Source organism: Spea bombifrons, chromosome 2, assembly GCF_027358695.1.
Source record: "Spea bombifrons isolate aSpeBom1 chromosome 2, aSpeBom1.2.pri, whole genome shotgun sequence".
NCBI classification, from domain to species: domain Eukaryota; kingdom Metazoa; phylum Chordata; class Amphibia; order Anura; family Pelobatidae; genus Spea; species Spea bombifrons.
The window spans coordinates 65,869,105-65,887,361 of NC_071088.1; the positions used below are offsets into that span (position 1 = coordinate 65,869,105).

Sequence of the window (18,257 nt, forward strand, 5' to 3'; positions counted from 1 at the left end):
TGGGAGAGATTAGATAGCTGAGGGCATTGTAAAAGTTTCAAAGACAACCCCGTATCAAACACTTGTGGTTGTCTTTGTAGCGAGGTCATGATGAAGCAACCAGACCCAAGCTGCAGTTGCCTGGCACATATGAATGGAAGCATTACAATAAAGGCTGTAATGACTTTTGGTTAAAAAAGTGCCATATTTCAAGCCAAAAAATGGTGAAAATGTGAGAGTGAATTTCCACTGGTCCCTCAGTCTTCATCTTCTGTGATCTCACTCCGTAAAAGGATGTGCTATCCCTCATGCTATCCCTCATCGACATAACTGGCAACTCCCTGGCTCTTTCTCTAGGAAGGGGACCAGCATTTGACCATACCTTCCCCACTTTTCTTCTTGTTTGCAACTCTTTTAAAAGCAGCCTAAGAATGGACAGCCCTGGCTCTACCCAAAGCCACTACTATAGAAGCCAGGGACCCCCACATGACCTAACATGGAATGTTCCCTGGTATATTTCTCAACCAAATGCAGAGCTTCTAACCACTCAAGTCTTCAAGGGGAGGTAGGACTCAGGAGCCAAAAGATCAACTATATATCCATAAAAGCTGATATTGTTAAGGTCTGGACTCTGTGCGGGCCAGTCAAATTTTATCACACCAAATTCATCCAACCATTTCTTTATGGACGTTGCTTTGGGCACGGGGGCACAATCATGCTGGAATAGAAAAGGGTCTTCCCCAAAATGGTCCCAGAAAGTTGGAAGCATAGCATTGTCCAAAATGTTTTGGTATGCTAAGGCATTAAGATTTCCCATCACTGGGAGGAATAGGCGTAGCCCAACCCCTGACCATTATCCTTCCTCCTCCAAACTTTACTGTTGACACAATGCAGTAAGGCAGGTAATGTTCTCCTGGTATTCACCAAACCAAGGCATGCCGAACTGACTGCCAAACAGAGAAGCATTATCCATCATTCCAGAGAAGACTTTCCAATGCTCCAGAGTCCATTGGCATTGTGCTTTACACCACCCGATTTGACCCTTGGCATTGTACTTGGTGATGTGATGCTCACATGGAGCTGCTCAGCCATGGAAACGCATTCCATGAAGCTCCTGCCTCACAGTTTTTGTGCTTATATTAATGCCAGTGGAAGTTTGAAAGTCTTCAGCTAGGGAATCAGCCTTGGCTTTTACGTACCACATGCTTTAGCACTTGGTGGCCCCGCTCTGTGACTTTACAAGGTTTTCCGCTTCAGCAGTTTTCAGCAGTTGCTGCTGTTCCTAACCACTTACGCTTTCCCATACTACCACTTACAGTTGACTGTGGAATTTCTAACAGGGATGACTTTTCACAAACTAATTTTGTGACATCTTATCACAGAAGATGAAAAAAGTAAGGAAAAGAGGTCAGCAAGTAAGATGAAAAAAGAGATGGGGCAAAGGAAATTGCCAAAGATGGAGAAAAGAAAAGAACAAAAGAAAAAAAGACAGCCAAAGGTAGACAGAAACCAGAGAAAAAAAGAGGGGGAAAAAAGAGTTGTTAAATCCAGGAAAACCAGAGAAGGGGCCCTTTCTGTATAATTGCACCAGGCCCAAAGCTTCTTAATCCAGCCTTGCCAGTATGTCTTAATAAGTGTCAACGTGTCATAACCTTACTCAAAATTTTATATTTTGTTGCTTTTACAGTTTGTTAATTTTCACGTCCACCTGTTGTAATAGGTTAATGGAATCTGCCGGTGCTCAATAATTAAAATGTAATGTAATTTAAATGTAAACAGAATTTAAAAAAATTATAAAATCCAAAACTCCCCAGATGCTCATACATGTTACCAATGAAACATATAGATCACTATGAAAAGGTCAATAGTGCTCACAGTTTACACCAGAAAAGCAGCTTAATGCTTTTGAGTTACACAATGTCTAAACTCTCTTTTGAGCGACATAGCTGAGGATTTGTATGCTTGGTCATACCCTTTCATCCATTTTGAATGATCTCATTGCTGAATATGAACCGTTTTTAACTCTTTCTGTACCCTATCAAGATGCCTAGGGCACACAGATCAGCCACATGTAAATTCCCACGTAGATTCCCATTAGCATTTTATCCTGCATTTTACTGCCACTCAGAAACTAAAAGCCTCTCAATGCGTTTTGAACGTCTTAATGTCACAATTTTGTCCTGCCATTTGCAGCAGAGAAATTTTAGAAAGCAGCCTTAAGTTTAATTTTGTTTAATCTCTCCGAAAATCAGACAAGGTGTTTGAAAGAATTGCATCATGATTCATTATAATGGAATCCTGCGTGTAGGTAAAATAACTTGACTTGTGATTTATTAAATATGTTGGAGAATATATGATTGGTCAATGAATCAAGTGATCAGTGGCATTGTACAAAATCACAGTGCAAGTGAAAATCTCTGTGTATATATATATATATATATATATATATATATATATATATATATATATATATATATTTATATGTATATATATATATATATATATATATATATATATATATATATATATATATATATATATAATTCGCACTCTCATGCCAGGGCTCTGTAATAACTTTTAACATAGAAGATAATAAAAGTATTGATTACACTCACGAATCTCATAATGCATTGAACTTTAGTGAAGCTGTGGTTAATACTTCATATTTGACAATTACAGTACTATCTGGTTTATATAGACAAAACTATTTTGTATACCTACATGTTTTTCTTAATATAAATTATATTATGTTATATTGTATTCATAAAGAGACAGCTGATTCAATTGCACTATTATCAATATCATTTTCATACAAATTCAAATTAACAATATAAAAAAACTAATGATAACATGAACAAACTGCCAACTGGGGCAGAAGTAAAATCTCTTGCAAAACCAAAACTCTATTAATAATATTCAAATATTGACTGTGAGATACATATAACATGTCTGACATTCTGGAAAAAGAGTTAAACAGTCAAGGATATAGTGTGTAAAATATCCAGTATTACTGATATTAACAAAACACAAAATAAAACAACCACTTTATCTGTTTTTTTGAAAACTGTGGCCATTTGTATGGAAATAGCATTACGATACTATATTTTTTATGTATCCCACACACTGAAAATTACTTCTGATGCAGCCAACAATACAGAACAAAGGGATACAAAATAGCAGAACACACAGAAATAAATAGTTACTTAAATTTTCCCTTGCCACATAGCACATAAAGCTTTTATTCTATGCTGGATTGGTTACAATTACACAAAGAAAAAAATGGAAATAGCAACATAAAAGATGGAAAAAATATTTAGAAAAACTATAAGGTTACCAGCCACTTATATGTTGGATAAAACAATGCCTCTGAAAGCATAGATAAAAGTGAGCCAAGAAATTTTAAATATAATCTTATAAAAATGGAATTTTCCTAACTGTCTGACCCACCAATCATTGGGACACCAGATAAATCTCATCTATCTATCCACAGACTCTAAGTTCAATGTTTCTTGTGTAAGTGGCAGTGAAATTGGGTTTGAAAAATGATTCACTGATGGGAACTCCTGTTGAACCTGTATTGTTTGTTATTCTGTGGCTAGAATCTGGCATGGGCTAATCCAGCACTTCAAAGCTAACGGTCCTTACATTGTATACAGAATGTCATGGCAGAGCGGCGTGAATGATAAGACAAATAAGGGACTGTAAGGTCTGAATGCACTGGGACTTGGTTAAAAAAAAAAGTCTTTGATCTCCTTACTGGAAGCAAGAACGTTTCCAAAAAGAATCCAGAAATGAGCGACAAACAAATATTTTTACATATTCATTGTAGCTTGTTTTAAAATTAAAAGAAACAATAAAGTAAGAATTGCTATACTAACACTTATTAATAGGGCTTAGTACCATAATGATGGCGTATGTTAACTTGCGTTTCGTGAGATTGCAAGTCTTTTCTAGATGAATACCATTTTCACCTGGGCACTAATATGGTAGCCCTCTCCATATCCAGCTTTCTGTATAGAGGGAATGGTCGCCATGGCGACTATACCTAACTGGAATCTGCTTAAATCATATATAAGGGCAATTGTGTATCTGGGGAAATACTTTTATCCCCATGTTCACAGCAATATAATGGTATAAAGTTAAGAAACATTTCAGCTGTTATTTGCTGTGCAAATATTAAATTATTGACATATTGAAATGCTAGTTCTGCCATTTTAGCCAGTTATAATAATAAAATCCAAAACGAATATAACATAACTTAATTATAGATTTAATAAATTGATCTAGCTATTTTAAACAATGTGGAGATAATTCCTCTTTTAGAAACACACTCAGGGTTTGCAGAACTGACATGCAGAACACCATGGTAACTAATAAGTTTCTTATTGACATAATTGTAGGACTTTTCTAATTCATTGAGCACACTCTGCTTCAGGGGTCTCATTCTGTTTCTATAATTATATGTATTCTACAGATACTCTCATTCAGAGTTCTTACTCAGAATTCTTACTTAGTGAACTTATTAGGCACGGTGCAAGATTTAATGCACTTGGTACAGATGTTCAGGCATTAAAGTGACAAGGGACTGTAAGAGGGTCCATACAAACCTTGCTATGAATACAGATGACAAAATAAAGGGTACCCTATAGTTAGAAGAGAGAGAAAACATTTTAATTACATTTAGCTTTTAGGATACAAAATAGCCTTGGCCATGAAGCAGTTAAAATTTGCCAAACTCTTGTGGCGGGCAAGATATTTGCTGACTGTTTTTTTTTTCTGTTCATTCCCTTAAGTTTAATCAATGACATCTCTGAGATCAAAGGCAGGAATGAAAATGCGCTGAAAAATAAAATATGAAAATAATTCATTGAAATATAAATAAAAGGAATCAAGAGATGGTGGTAATTTACAGATTTATGACTTGTGGTAAATGTATCATTTCTTTTATCTGAGATTTGAACATAGAAAATAACAAAACAAATTGGATAGACGCACAAATTGCAGATGTATCCATTCCTTCCATTAATGTCACATTCCTTAGACAAAATATTGCATATATGGTTTTTCACATAAAATATTGTTTTCTTAAAAGAACGATCTATACGTCAACCCTTTCTACTTTGTACTGGATTAAAGTTTCCAAACGACATGACGCCATCATAAAGCTTGACAGCTTAGATTGTGCTGACTTGGTGTTTGAATTGTTAGACTTGTCCCAGACATAGTATGTAAGATTTAGGAATTCTATTTTGTTATATTATTTTATTTCTATACGTTAGTGATGAGGATATTTAGCTGTGCAGTTGAGCATTTTTTCATTACGTAGTTTTTATGAGAATGTTTAGACCTCTTGAAGGGTTATTCCAGGTCGCATTAAAACCATTTTGTATCCTATATCCTGCAGTACTTTGCCTACTAATTGGTTACAATAAATATGTAGACAGAATGCCCCTTTCCAGTTCCTTGTGTTCTCTGGTTAACCATTTAAAGGAAATGTGGTAGTTGTACAAATGTATAATTCATAAAAAGTATTTCAAATATTTTTGTAAACATTTTTAGCGCATACAAAATAGAAACAGAATTTGATGGCAGAATTTAACTATTTATTCCTTCTAGTCTGCCCATTTTTGACCTTCATACAAGCCTCAAACTTGATTTGGTCATGGTCTTGTTTTATCTTAACTTATGCCTATCCCTCTCATGTTTAAATCCCCTCACTGCAATAGATTCTACCACCTCTGCTGGAAGGTTGTTCTATTTATCTACCATTGTTAGTGAAGTAAAAAATGCCTTAAATATATATTCATTATTCTGAAATATATTAAAGCATTTCTGTTGTTATCTATCAGTTATATATTTACTTTTGATGTATTTAACATTTAGCTTTGAAATAAATATTTTAAAGACTAGGTCATCTCCAAAACTGACTTTAATATCCAGACACAAAAAGTCAAAATATTTGATGGTTTTGCATATGTTTGGGAAAAATTAAATATTTTAGAAACAGTTGATCTCCATAACAAAAACATATGAATTAATGGAGACTACTCTTCTTCCCAAGTACTAAATATGTTGTACATCTTACCAACCTTTACTGCAAAAGCAGTCCAGTTACCTGTCCATGACTATGCCAACGCTTCATATTCCTCGCCAACCTAACCAGAATGAGGAAACCCCATAGGAGGTCTTACTCAGATAAATAATAGGTTCCAGAAAAAAATTAAAAACAAAAATAACATTCTTCTCAGTGTATTTTAGCAGAGTGGAAGAGATAACAGCAAAGAGGAAAAAGTGATAAAAATTGGCATTATTTCACTCGCTTGTGTGTGGTAACAGTGACTTGAGCAAGCTTGCCTATAAAAATATGACATCTCCAGAAGAACTTATCATGGCACAGTTCATTTTAAAACAATTTGTGAATATAAAACAGATAAAATATACAGAGCCCAAAATAAAATAAACAGTCAAAGAATGGATTAGTTTTATAGTCTGTGCAAGTAATTTGTTTGCATACCACTGGCTTCTCTTTTGTATGAAAGAGGTAATACATTTGAGTGACTTATTTATTTTTATTCTGTCTTACTTATTTTAAATTATCCAGTGTTATGCTACAGAAAAAAAATTTATCACAGTCCTCCGACTGGCACTAAGACGTTCAAATGTTTTCGGGTTTTAACCATTGAATACCAACTCATTAACTAATTTAATCAATGTGTTAAATCAGTGTTAATCTAAGCCCTACTCCCACAAAACTTTGTGCTAATATTCTTCAAATTTAGAATTTCAAAAATGACGACAGTAGTTGCTTGCTTTGTTTATCCAGGATATAAAAAAAGCTATTGAAATTTAAATTTCTAAAGCTGTAAGAGCAAAACGAAAAAACATAAAGATTACAAAAAATGTGCAAAGTAAAGAAAAGTGGGATATTTAGGTATGGATATATATATCTATAAGACAGCCTTGCAATTTTATAGTAACTGTACATGAGTCATTACAATAAGGTACACATCCTTGTTTGAGGACTCCAAGGTGCTGAGTTAGGCACGTTGGTGCAAGCCATGTTGGCCACAGGACTAAAACAATTGTGATTAAAAAGAATAGGGTGGCATAGGGAGGCTAGGTATACCACTGTGGGGAAGTGAGTGTGGTACATTAACACAACATGCAAATGTCTGTTTAACTAAATTCAACAAACATCTTGGGTATGGCATGACAATAAGTACATGTTAGTTCTGTTTTTTTCCCTCAATTATGCGATCACTGTGGCACTGTTAACAATTAGGTTGTAAACTACACTAAACTAGCACTAACATTCAATATGAATAAATATTCATAAAGGAACACGCAGAGAAGCTCGGTAAAAAAATGTTATATTTATTAAATGAATACTTCATTAAACTAACCTAAAACCATTAAGTATTTTTCAAATACAAAAAAAGAGAATAGCTTTTGTTAACTACCATGTTTAAGATGGATAGATCCATTTTCATCTTTAAACATTCCTGCTTTCAACTATGGAATTTCAATGGTTTATTTAGGTTTGGGTTTATTAATGGTTTATATAGTCAGGGGAGCACTGGGAAGAAGGTTGAGACGAGCCAATGTCCCCTTGTCTACTATGATTTAAATAATTTCAACAATTTTTTAAGCTATTTTATTTTTTGTAAAATTACACCTCTGCACAGATGTTTCTAGAATTGTTTGCATCAGCACTGGACCATTTCTAGGTTCCTTCCATAGAATGCATTTTACTGATTACTAGTGTGTGTTGGACAAAGGCTGGGAAAAGGACATTGTGTAGCTTTTTTGGATTTCATACAGATTTCTCATAGACTGCATACGTTTACAGTGCATCAATGGGAACCACAAATGCTGGACAAGATAAGACTTCAATGCATGCTAACAGTGGATTTAGTTTGGATTTCTTATCAGAGGCTAGTGTTTTCCTGACAAGTGTCAGATTAAAAAGGAAATTATCATAGAGAAAAAAACAATGTTGTAATTGAGGGTAAGATGTAATGATTGATGATGTGGTTGGCAGCAGTGTTGTAGATAGTTTATGTAAATATGAGTATTTATAAAGTGTGATTGCTATAAACAGTCCCAACAAAACCATCTTTCATTTGCCAGGTAGATCCAGAACCTAAATTTCAAAATTGCAAATAAAATTCCTATATTTATTTTCAAGAATCGTTTTATCCATATGAGAAACTAGAGGCACCTGTGTTTTAACTCAAAAGTTCTGCTTTTTCTATAGTACAAACTGAATAATCGAATAGTTAGCAATAACTAAAGTATTTTTAATTCTATGACCAATTGTTGCACTGATGTTTTTTTTTTTAAAAAAATATGGGAATTTGTTAATATCTTTGGGCTATCATCAACAACTATGGCTACTAAAAAAGGTTGCATCCACAATACTATCTGCATTTCCAGAAATGAATAGCAATGCTCACATTAATTATCACTGAACTTAGCCTAGATCCATTAGAACCATATACCATTTACAATGCAAGTTTCAATTCCCCCACTTAAGCTCTACCAGTTCTGCTGGGGGGGCACTCCACTTATCAACCACAGTCCATATGAATATTATTTTATGTCAGGTTGACATTGTTATTCACAGATTTATAGATGGCACTTATACCTTAATATTAATGTAACAGATGCAATATATGGTATGCAAAATGTGAGGCATCGTTTTGGCAGGACAGGAAATGGGCAATATACCTGCATGGACAATACCCTTCTATATCCCTGGATGATTGGCCCTTGGTGTGGCACAGGCCTCTGTACATCAGGGAGACAAGCAAGCTTGCATTATGTAAATTGTAATAGTTCTGTTGAAGTAAACCTGGGCTTGAATCCTAGGCTAACAAAACCCTGCATTGAAGTGAACTTTGAAACACCATCACTTAATTGAAATACTGAACTTGGTGTTCCTTCAGCCATGCAGTACCTGCTAATAATACAAGTCTGAATTGCTGACCTAGCTCAAAAAAATGAGTTTGCTGCCATGTTCCTTTAAATGTCAGTTGAAATGAAAACTTGGGACTTCATAGAGCACATGGTGAATAATGGCCAGCTCACCAATCCTGAGAATATACAAAGTATTCCATCAACAGTTTATATAACAATGCAAAAACCAAATGTGCTTTCTGTATAAATAGTACATAAATATATTTATTATCATTTTGTTCTAAGATGACTTATATTAGCAAATTTTCTAGTTCTTCCACTTCCCATGCTTGTAGTCTACCTTCTATGTAGGTCGCTCAATGTGACATAAAAATACTGCGTTTTTCTGCACTGGGTGGTATGTACACTTCCTTTCATTTTCCAACTTCCTCTTTTGAGCCTTAATTTATATCCTACCGGATTTCACCAAGTCTCCATCCACCTGGGGGCATCTTGTGCAGAGCGTGTAATTAATCAAACTCCTCAGCGCTGGTTAAGTTCACCAGTAATGCCCATTCTAGTCAATGGGTTACAGCTGCAGAGGCACTTAGTACACATAAAGGGGCTTAGTATAGCATCCCCTTTGTACTTTGTGGTCAACCCTGGTCTTAATCTTTGAAGAACATATCAGTTCCTTGTAGAATGGCATGTTCTGGTTTTGCTTGCCTTTTTCCCCTCTTAAGTTATTTTTATTTGATTTCTATTAAAAGAATAACACAAATATTACTCAAACTAAAAAGGAAGCCAAAACGAATGTCATATAACAATAAAATAGTCATTTACTACTAACATAAAAATATCACTGTCAGCTTTTTACTTTTATTTCGAGCTTTGGATAGAATACTAAAAGCTTTGGAGTGAAAAAAAGAATTTCTATTTTCTGCACTCACAGGGGACTTATGTGCTTACGTTTCACTACTGATAAAATATTTGCAATAGTTGTTGCCAGTTTCCTGTAAACATGATTTCATTAAGAAAAACAGATCGATGGCCAATAATTGTACACTCAAACGACAAATACACAGCACCTATTACCAATGAAGACACAAATCTGACAAATGTAAAAATTTCTGCAGGAAAACATATCAGGTTTTGGAAAGAACAAACCTAATGGGAGCCTTTTTTTATTTTTTACCAAAATTGGGACGTTAAAATGGTCTATCTTGTTGTGAAAAGACCCACTTTGAAAAACTTTTATCGGCACAAAAACCTTTATCACAAAATGTTGTTTTATTATAATAAAAATTCCTGGGAACATCCCCAAGTTACAGCTGAAGTAAGAGAATTATATTGGATATCATTTTACAAGTAGTGATAGAAAAATCAGTTTACAAGTCTAGAAAACGAGGATTTATTTTAATACTCGCTTTAAAAGAAATTGTGTCCCTTATTACATTAATATGAAGGACGATATAGTAATTATGTCATGCAGTTCATTGTTATATTAGTATTAATGATTGTGTAGCAATGTCATGCTGTCAACTATTATGTCATTATGGACTAAAGTTTCGTGTAGGTCAGTGAATTAATTGAAGTTTTCTATGCAAACAAGGGAAATTTGCAGTTGATATGACATTTCTTACATTTATTTGGTATGACAAATGGTCAATCAAAAACAGTATTAACTTATTTACTGCCTCTAACAAGTGCACACTTTTTTCACATCCCTCAATATAGTACCATGAAGAGATTGTTTTAATCTTGTAGCAAATATATTTAAAAATTCCTTTATGCAAAACAAGCAAAGCAACCACCAGAATAATTTTTATAGTCAAAGTATATTTCCCTAAATATTTATTGTTCAAGTTTTTTGTACCCTTCTATTTTTCCGTGCATGGATTATAACTCAAGATAAACCACCCTATCAAGGTTTCGGAACACCCTTGACGTTTTAATTTATTCCCAAAAGGCTCACAGTAAAGGATGTCTCAAGCTATGTGAAGGATAAACTACACCAGCTCCATATGCTGAAGCTTAATTTTAAATAGCATTAAAAAAGCACTTAACATTTATATGTCCTGCTACTTTAGCAGTCGGCTTAAGAAACGTAGAGTAAAGGAAATACCCCAGAAGCAATAAGCAGTAAATCATTTGTCCATCTACTATTGAAACATCTCCATTGTCAATGCAATTTAAAAAAAAAAAAACGAAATTCTGAATATGTTTAGTCTTTGTTGATACCGTTTTGTGAAACTCAGGTTAAACGTTTGATTAGCTCCTAGAATGGCACTCAAAATGTTAAAAATATGGTTCCCATACACATTTTAGGATTGGCTAAAAGTATTTTTTCCCCACTGCATCATGTATCACTTTCTACTACATGTTTCAAGTTTGATTTACTGATAACAATATGTTGATCAGGCAAGTTCTCACCTTCATAAATAGCACATGTTGGGAATGGGCTGTTCTCCCTTGGTTTGTAAAGTTAAAGCATTTAGTAATCAAGCACACTCCATTCCCCTTTTTTTGGCCCATCATTGTTACATACAGAACATCTGGAATTTATGGAGAACATTAAATGAGTCTATTGAAACTCGCAAGTCAACCATTTTGTTTCTATATTGCTTTAGATCAGAAAACAACATTAAATGGAGGAATAATAGACAATAATGACTAAAGAAGTTTGAAAATAACAAATGATTGGGGTGCAAAAGAGTTCATTTGAGTCTTTACTTTAGCTCAATTTCAAGTTTATGCAGCCTCACATTGGGAAGAGAGTGAGGGACCTATTGCCCCAAGCCTATCGCACATGGGGTAGAGGGGAGCAATTATGCCCCCTCCACTTATGTTTCCATTTAATTATTTAATTTGTTTAACTCTTCTCTGCCTTTGTGATAAAAGCAATTTTGCAGTTGGCTGCTTTAAATAAATAACACATATCCCGAATAATAATATAAGTAAACTCATTTATGCGGTTATATACCGTATTTGCTCGATTATAAGACGACCCTGATTATAAGACGACCCCCGGAATTTGAATATTAATTTAGGAAAAAAAGAAAAAGCCTGAATACAAGACGACCCTATAGGAAACAAGTTTTACCAGTAAATGTTAATTCATCTAAACAATTTTTTTAAATAAAATCTATGATTGAGAAAAATATTTTGGTTTTATTTCCTTCTATTTTCCAACCTGCCCCTCAGTTATGCACATCTGCCCCAGAAATGCCTTATATCCCCTATATGCCACTGTGCCCCATGATATGCCTTTTAACCCTCTAAATGCCACTGTGCCCCATGATATGCCTTTTAACCCTATATGCCACTGTGCCCCATGATATGCCTTTTGACCACCTATGTGCCACTCTGCCTCCAGAAATGCCTTATACCCCTATATGCCACTCTGGCATTTAGAGGGTTAAAAGGCATATTATGGGGAAGAGTGGCATATAGGGAGGTTTAAGGCATTCAGGAGGCAGAGTGGCGTATAGAGGGTTAAAAAGGCATTTCTGGAGGCAGAGTGGCATTAAGGGGGTTAAAAGGCATTTCACAGAGCACTCTGCCTCCAGAAATGCCTTATGCCCCCCATTTAACACTCTCTCCCCCTCCCTCCTCCAAACTTACCGGTGCTTCTGACTTCCCTGTCATGTAGCCGGGGCAGCGTGTAGATCCCACGCACTTCCGCTGCAGCCGGAAGGAGGCGTGGCTAGCAGCGACGGTTGTCTGCGTCCATCGCGCAGACCTTCCCCGACTGTCAGAGATCAGAGATGGACGCAGACAACCCCCGCTGCTAGCCACACCTCCTTCCTGCTGCAGCGGAATTTGTCTACGCGAATCGCGTAGACATCTACACGCTGCCCCAGCTACACACCGGGGACTCAGAAGCACCGGTAAGTGGGGCGGGGGGGGGGGTGATCACAGCAGGATCCAGGTCCCCTGCACCTGCGTCTCACAGTCTCACAGTCAGACCTATTTGAGGTCTGATTATAAAATGACCCCGATTATAAATAAGAGTATTTGCTCTGAAAAAAACCTCATCTTATAATCGAGCAAATACGGTATTACTTTTGCAATATGGGCATTTAGAATGGATGGCAACAGGACCATCCTTAGGCAGGGTTTTTTTTCATTAAAAATGCTGTCCCACCCACTCTACATTATACAGTATCTGAAACATTATTCCTAAATACCCAAACCCTTCCCACAAATAATCATTTGCATGATATTTTGCCTCATTCATAGTGTATTAGGGAATGTTTAACCCCTTCAGTCCCCTATAGACGTACCCGTGGGTCCATAAAATGCATCTCAAGAAACGCAATCGGGCATTCCCTTCCAGGTCGCGTCACTGCTGACGTCATCCGGAAGGTAATCGGAGGACAGGATATCCCCTATGGGAGCTTGCATGGAGATCACAGTGTGATGTGCAGCGAGATTGCAGGGAGGAGAGTGAGAAACCATGTTTCAAACACGAATCAAAAAAAAGAAAAAAAAGTGTTAGTGATTTTTTTTAACAATAATAAAAATCACTAAAATAATACAATAAATAATAATAATAAAAACAAATAAAGTGAGCTAAGTGATGTCATTGTGACATCACTGGCACTAATAACATGTTCAAGAGGTCCCTAAGAGGAACTCTAACCATACTGCACTGATAACAGTGCAATTAAAAAAAAAATAAAAAAAAATAAAATAACAAAATAAAAATTATATAAAAAAGATTATAATAATAAAAAAAGAAAAAACCCTTACATCCCATTGCCCTAACACAACATTTAAAAGGTATAACCCTCCCCAAACCGGTTAAGCCATAAGTATAAAAAATACTATCCTAAAGGGTACTTTATGTAAGGGATGGATATGGCCCTCTAAAAAGAAAAAAAAAAGTAAGGATGTGGAGTATTTCCGTAATCAGTAGATGCAGCGAAACAATTTTCACTGGGTTTCTCTGCCATAACACATACCCTGTGCAAAAAAATCGAAGCAACGCAAAAGTGTTGGTGAAAAAAAGAAAATAATTTCTGCGGCCACCCTTGACAGTGATTAGTGGTCAAATTGCTGCATGAAGGGTGCCCACATACCCCTGATAAAATAGTCTGAATTGTATGCTTTACAAAAATATATACTTTTGTGGGTATTTTCAATTTATTTGTCTAAAATTAGAGTTGATATCCCATCATACCTAATGTAAAAATCCTACAGTTTTGAAAAGAATAATGTACACCTTATAGCATTTTCCCTCAAAGTGCTGGTAAATTTTATATAAATTAGGTATTTCTGAAATCAGGACACCAGAATTGGTAAACTTGGAGGGGATTTTCCATCACTTTACCTAATTTTGTGAGGATTCAGAGGGGAAAATATATATATATAAACATTTAATCTATCATCACATCAGTGGCATTCTAAGTTTTAGCTTGTCAGACCTTATTTGTAGGCCACAGGCACTGGAATTCTAGTACCTTGGTTTAGTAAGAAAATATATTTTGTGTAAACAAGTAAAATATGAATTGTTATAGCATGTCTTAAACTGCAAAATCACACAAATTAAGTAATTATCATCCACCAGTATGGTGATTACTTAAGTGTCATTACATTCAGATCATTATTTCTTTATAGTATAACTAATATAAATTATTTTTGTTCAAATAAATGTCCCCTAAAACAGGTATTGCTTGTGGTAATATTTTTTGCCTTTTCTTCATAGGAGAATGTTCCCAAGTTACAAAGTGAAAGTAACTGGAATGAACCCCAAGACCAAATACATTCTCCTTATAGACATTGTTCCAGCTGATGATCATCGGTACAAATTCTGTGACAACAAATGGTGAGCAACATCATTCCAATACGAAAGAAAACCTATAAACTTATAAATGTTTTGAGTGAGTGTCAAATAAAAACAACTAGGCATATAGTAGCAAGATAAAAAAAATGATCAAAATGTTTAGACGTCGGGGCCAACAATTATTTTGAGATGGTCCCAAGATTTCTTTTCAACTTATTTTGGCAGGGCTGCCCATAATGCCTTGTGCTAGATTTTTACAGAAGATGAGAACTATTTAGCCCATTTAGTCTGCCCTTTTTTCGTGCTGTAAAGACCTTAATCAATTATTGGTCTTGTGTTTTAGATTCAGGATAGATTTGTACCTATACCACAAATGTTTAAATCCCCTCACTGTATTAGCCTCTACCATTTTAAATGGGAGGCTGTTCCACTTACCTACCAACCTCTCAGTAAAGTAAAACTTCCTCTCATTATATCTAATGACTCGTCTCTTGCATTGGGGCATTACAGTACCTTTGGAAGGAGCATTGGGCACCATGGCATCTTTTGTGACATCAATAAATTTACCCACATATGCCAAACTATATTGTCTATATAATGTCAAATTATTTAACCAACAGATTCATTGTTCTCTTTATTTTGTATGTATGTTTTTATTTTAGTTTTTGGCTTCATTCATAAACACTAAAATTACCTTTTTTGTTAGCATACAAAAATATATATCTTATCAATCATCTTCTAGAAAAGTTGAAGCCTGCTGAAAAGTTTCCCATGTGCGTTTGTACTATTTTCTGTACTGACCATACAAGATTTGGTAAACCGATGACTTTTGAGTCAAATTACACTTAGTTGCTTTGGTGATAGGACCATTTTTAGAACTTCACCAGAATACACTTTTTAGACATAGATGTCCTTTTGCCTTAATCCATTTAGGGTTTCAGCTTTCCTAAAATGCTTTTTGTTAACTGTAACTAGTTTGTTCTTAAGTACCCACTTATATATTTTCCACTTATTTTATTTACTAGAACGTGAGCAGATTTGTTGGACACCCTACTACATATATATATGTGCTTCTCGTCACCCTTGGCTTTTAATATAATGGACAAGCAGTGAGTTGCAATGATGTGTAAAATGTAACCTCAATGCTTTAACTCTGGCTTTATTGCTGGGAAAAACTGTGTTGGAACTTCCTTCAGTATGGTTGATGTATTATGCACATATATAATATGCATGCAACTGTGTTCATTTCCAAATAAAATAATGTAAAATGACATATTACATATCAGTTTTATGGTATAAATGAAACAATTCTAGTTTGGAATAATATGCAAAATCCTGGCTTCCTTTTATTGCATTTCCCTATACACCGTGACATATTTTTTCCAGCTCATTAAAATGAGTTGTCAGTTCCCTCACAGCTCACTGTAACCAGATTCTGTCACTGAAGGTTTGGATAATCTCCTTAGTTATTGTTTCACTGTGATTTCACAAACTATAAGCATATATATCAGTATATCAGTAAACAACAAAATATGAATGATATAGAAGTTAGAAAGGTACAGTACAGGATTAGAGACCTACAGGCATCATCTTCTTTATATAAATGCTACTTAATATTTTATGCTTAAACCTATTATGAGTAAGTGGTTCTACCATCACACTCTTCTAAAGAGGACTTCATTCGTATTGGGGTTAACCTCAACACATAGTGTGTCCTCCCATTCTGAAAACTGCTCAGAATCTGTTAACAAAACTGCTTATCATCTGTAATACAAATTTGGGCCCTTGATACATAAAAATAAAAGATAGGGTAAAAACAGAGATAGTTGTGTATTATCCAAATCGCAATGTTATCTAAGGGATTTATTGACATCCCCAGCCATATCATGCTTATTTAAAATAGCAAAACAGACTTTTGTAACCACTAACTATGGGCTTAGCCAGTCCTTGTTTGGTCCCTGTGTATGTGGACGAGTGGGTGGACTTCTCGTACTTTGGCTAAATGAGTCATTGGTTCCATGTCAACTGTGTCAAATTTAGCTGGCAGTATACACCATATCAGCATACAGAGTAGAGTTATTTCAGTACAGTGGTGTCTCTTGAAACCTGAATGGAAAGGACCTGAGTATTATTGTTTGAGGGATGAGCCTCCAGTTTAATTGACACAACTTTTTTAAGGATCTTCAACACAAACAGGGGCTGGATGCAAGTATGGCTCTAATGAAGACTTCCTTTGGAGGTTTTAGTCGCTCTTCCTTTAAGTGGATTTGAAAAGATTCCCGGTTATCCTTCAAATTACAAAAGTTTTCAAAGAATTTTCCTAAGCAATACATGTAAAGTTGCACATAAGAATTTATTTATACATTTATAATTTTTTTTTAAAAATCCTAAATCCAATAACATATAATATTGAGTACATTTACTATGCTATTTAGCTAAGCTTTAAAATGCCATGCCAGAACCCATTGCTTACTTGGAAGCTCACAAATTCATATATAGAAAAAGACATCCACAACATACTTATTCTTTATAGTCACACCAAGCACTTTGCTTGCATTTAAGTTTCCAGATTGCTTCAAAGAACCCTGCCAACCTTAACTAGAACCAGCTGCAGCTGACTCAACTTAATCATCCCTAAAGCATTGTAGTCCGTTTTGTAATATCTTCTCATAATGGGTTAGAAGATCTGATTTGTTAGCTATCCATAGCATGTGTGTTAAATGTTATTTAATTCCCTCCATTTTTTATAAGGTATAATTAATGTTTGATTATTATTATTATTATTTATTGTTTTATATAGCGCCATCAAACTCCGTAGCGCTGTACAATTGGTAGACAGGACATAACAAGTAGCATGTAACATAACATTGACTAAAAGAGACAGCAGGTGAGGAGGGCCCTGCTCAAACGAGCTTACAGTCTAGAGGGATTTAGGGTGTATTACACAATAGGTAAAAGTGTCGTTGTTAGGGATGGACCAGCCACACTAGTGTAAGTATTGCAGGAGAGGGACTAGGAAAGGTGAGCTAAACGAATATGGGAGGGTGTTAGTGTGCTATGTTGTAAGCGTCCTTAAAGAAGTGGGTCTTGAAAGATTTTTTGAAGGAATAAAGGCAGAGGGAGAGACGGATAGGCCGGGGGAGGGCATTCCAGAGGATAGGGGCAGCCCTTGAGAAATCTTGTAAGCGGGCATGAGAGCTAGAAATCAGAGGAGAGGATAGAAGGAGATCATTGGATGAGTGGAGAGACCGGTTAGGATTGTATTTAGAGATGAGTGAGGAGATGTAGGGAGGGGAACCGCTGTGAAGGGCTTTGAAAGTAAGAGTGAGGATTTTGAAATGAATCCTGAAGCGCACAGGCAGCCAGTGAAGAGACTGACAGAGGGGAGAGACGTTAGTAAAGCGATGTGAGAGGAAGATGAGTCTGGCAGCAGCATTCATGGTGGATTGTAGAGGGGTGAGACGGTTAAGAGGGAGCCCGGCTAGGACAGAGTTACAGTAGTCAAGACGGGAGATAATCAGGGCATGGACAAGAGCCTTAGTGGCATGCTGTGAAGGGACGAATGCGGGCAATGTTTTTAAGATGGAGGCGA

The 18,257-nt window shown here is 35.6% G+C and overlaps 1 protein-coding gene across 1 annotated transcript in view; it reads left to right on the forward strand.

Moving 5' to 3' along the window:
* Positions 1-18,257, forward strand: part of TBX4 (T-box transcription factor 4) — a 61,429-nt gene that overhangs the window by 28,231 nt on the left and 14,941 nt on the right. Inside the window, exon 4 of the mRNA XM_053454582.1 lies at positions 14,588-14,707. Coding sequence (XP_053310557.1) covers positions 14,588-14,707 — 120 coding nt within the window. The remainder of the gene's footprint in view (positions 1-14,587; positions 14,708-18,257) is intronic.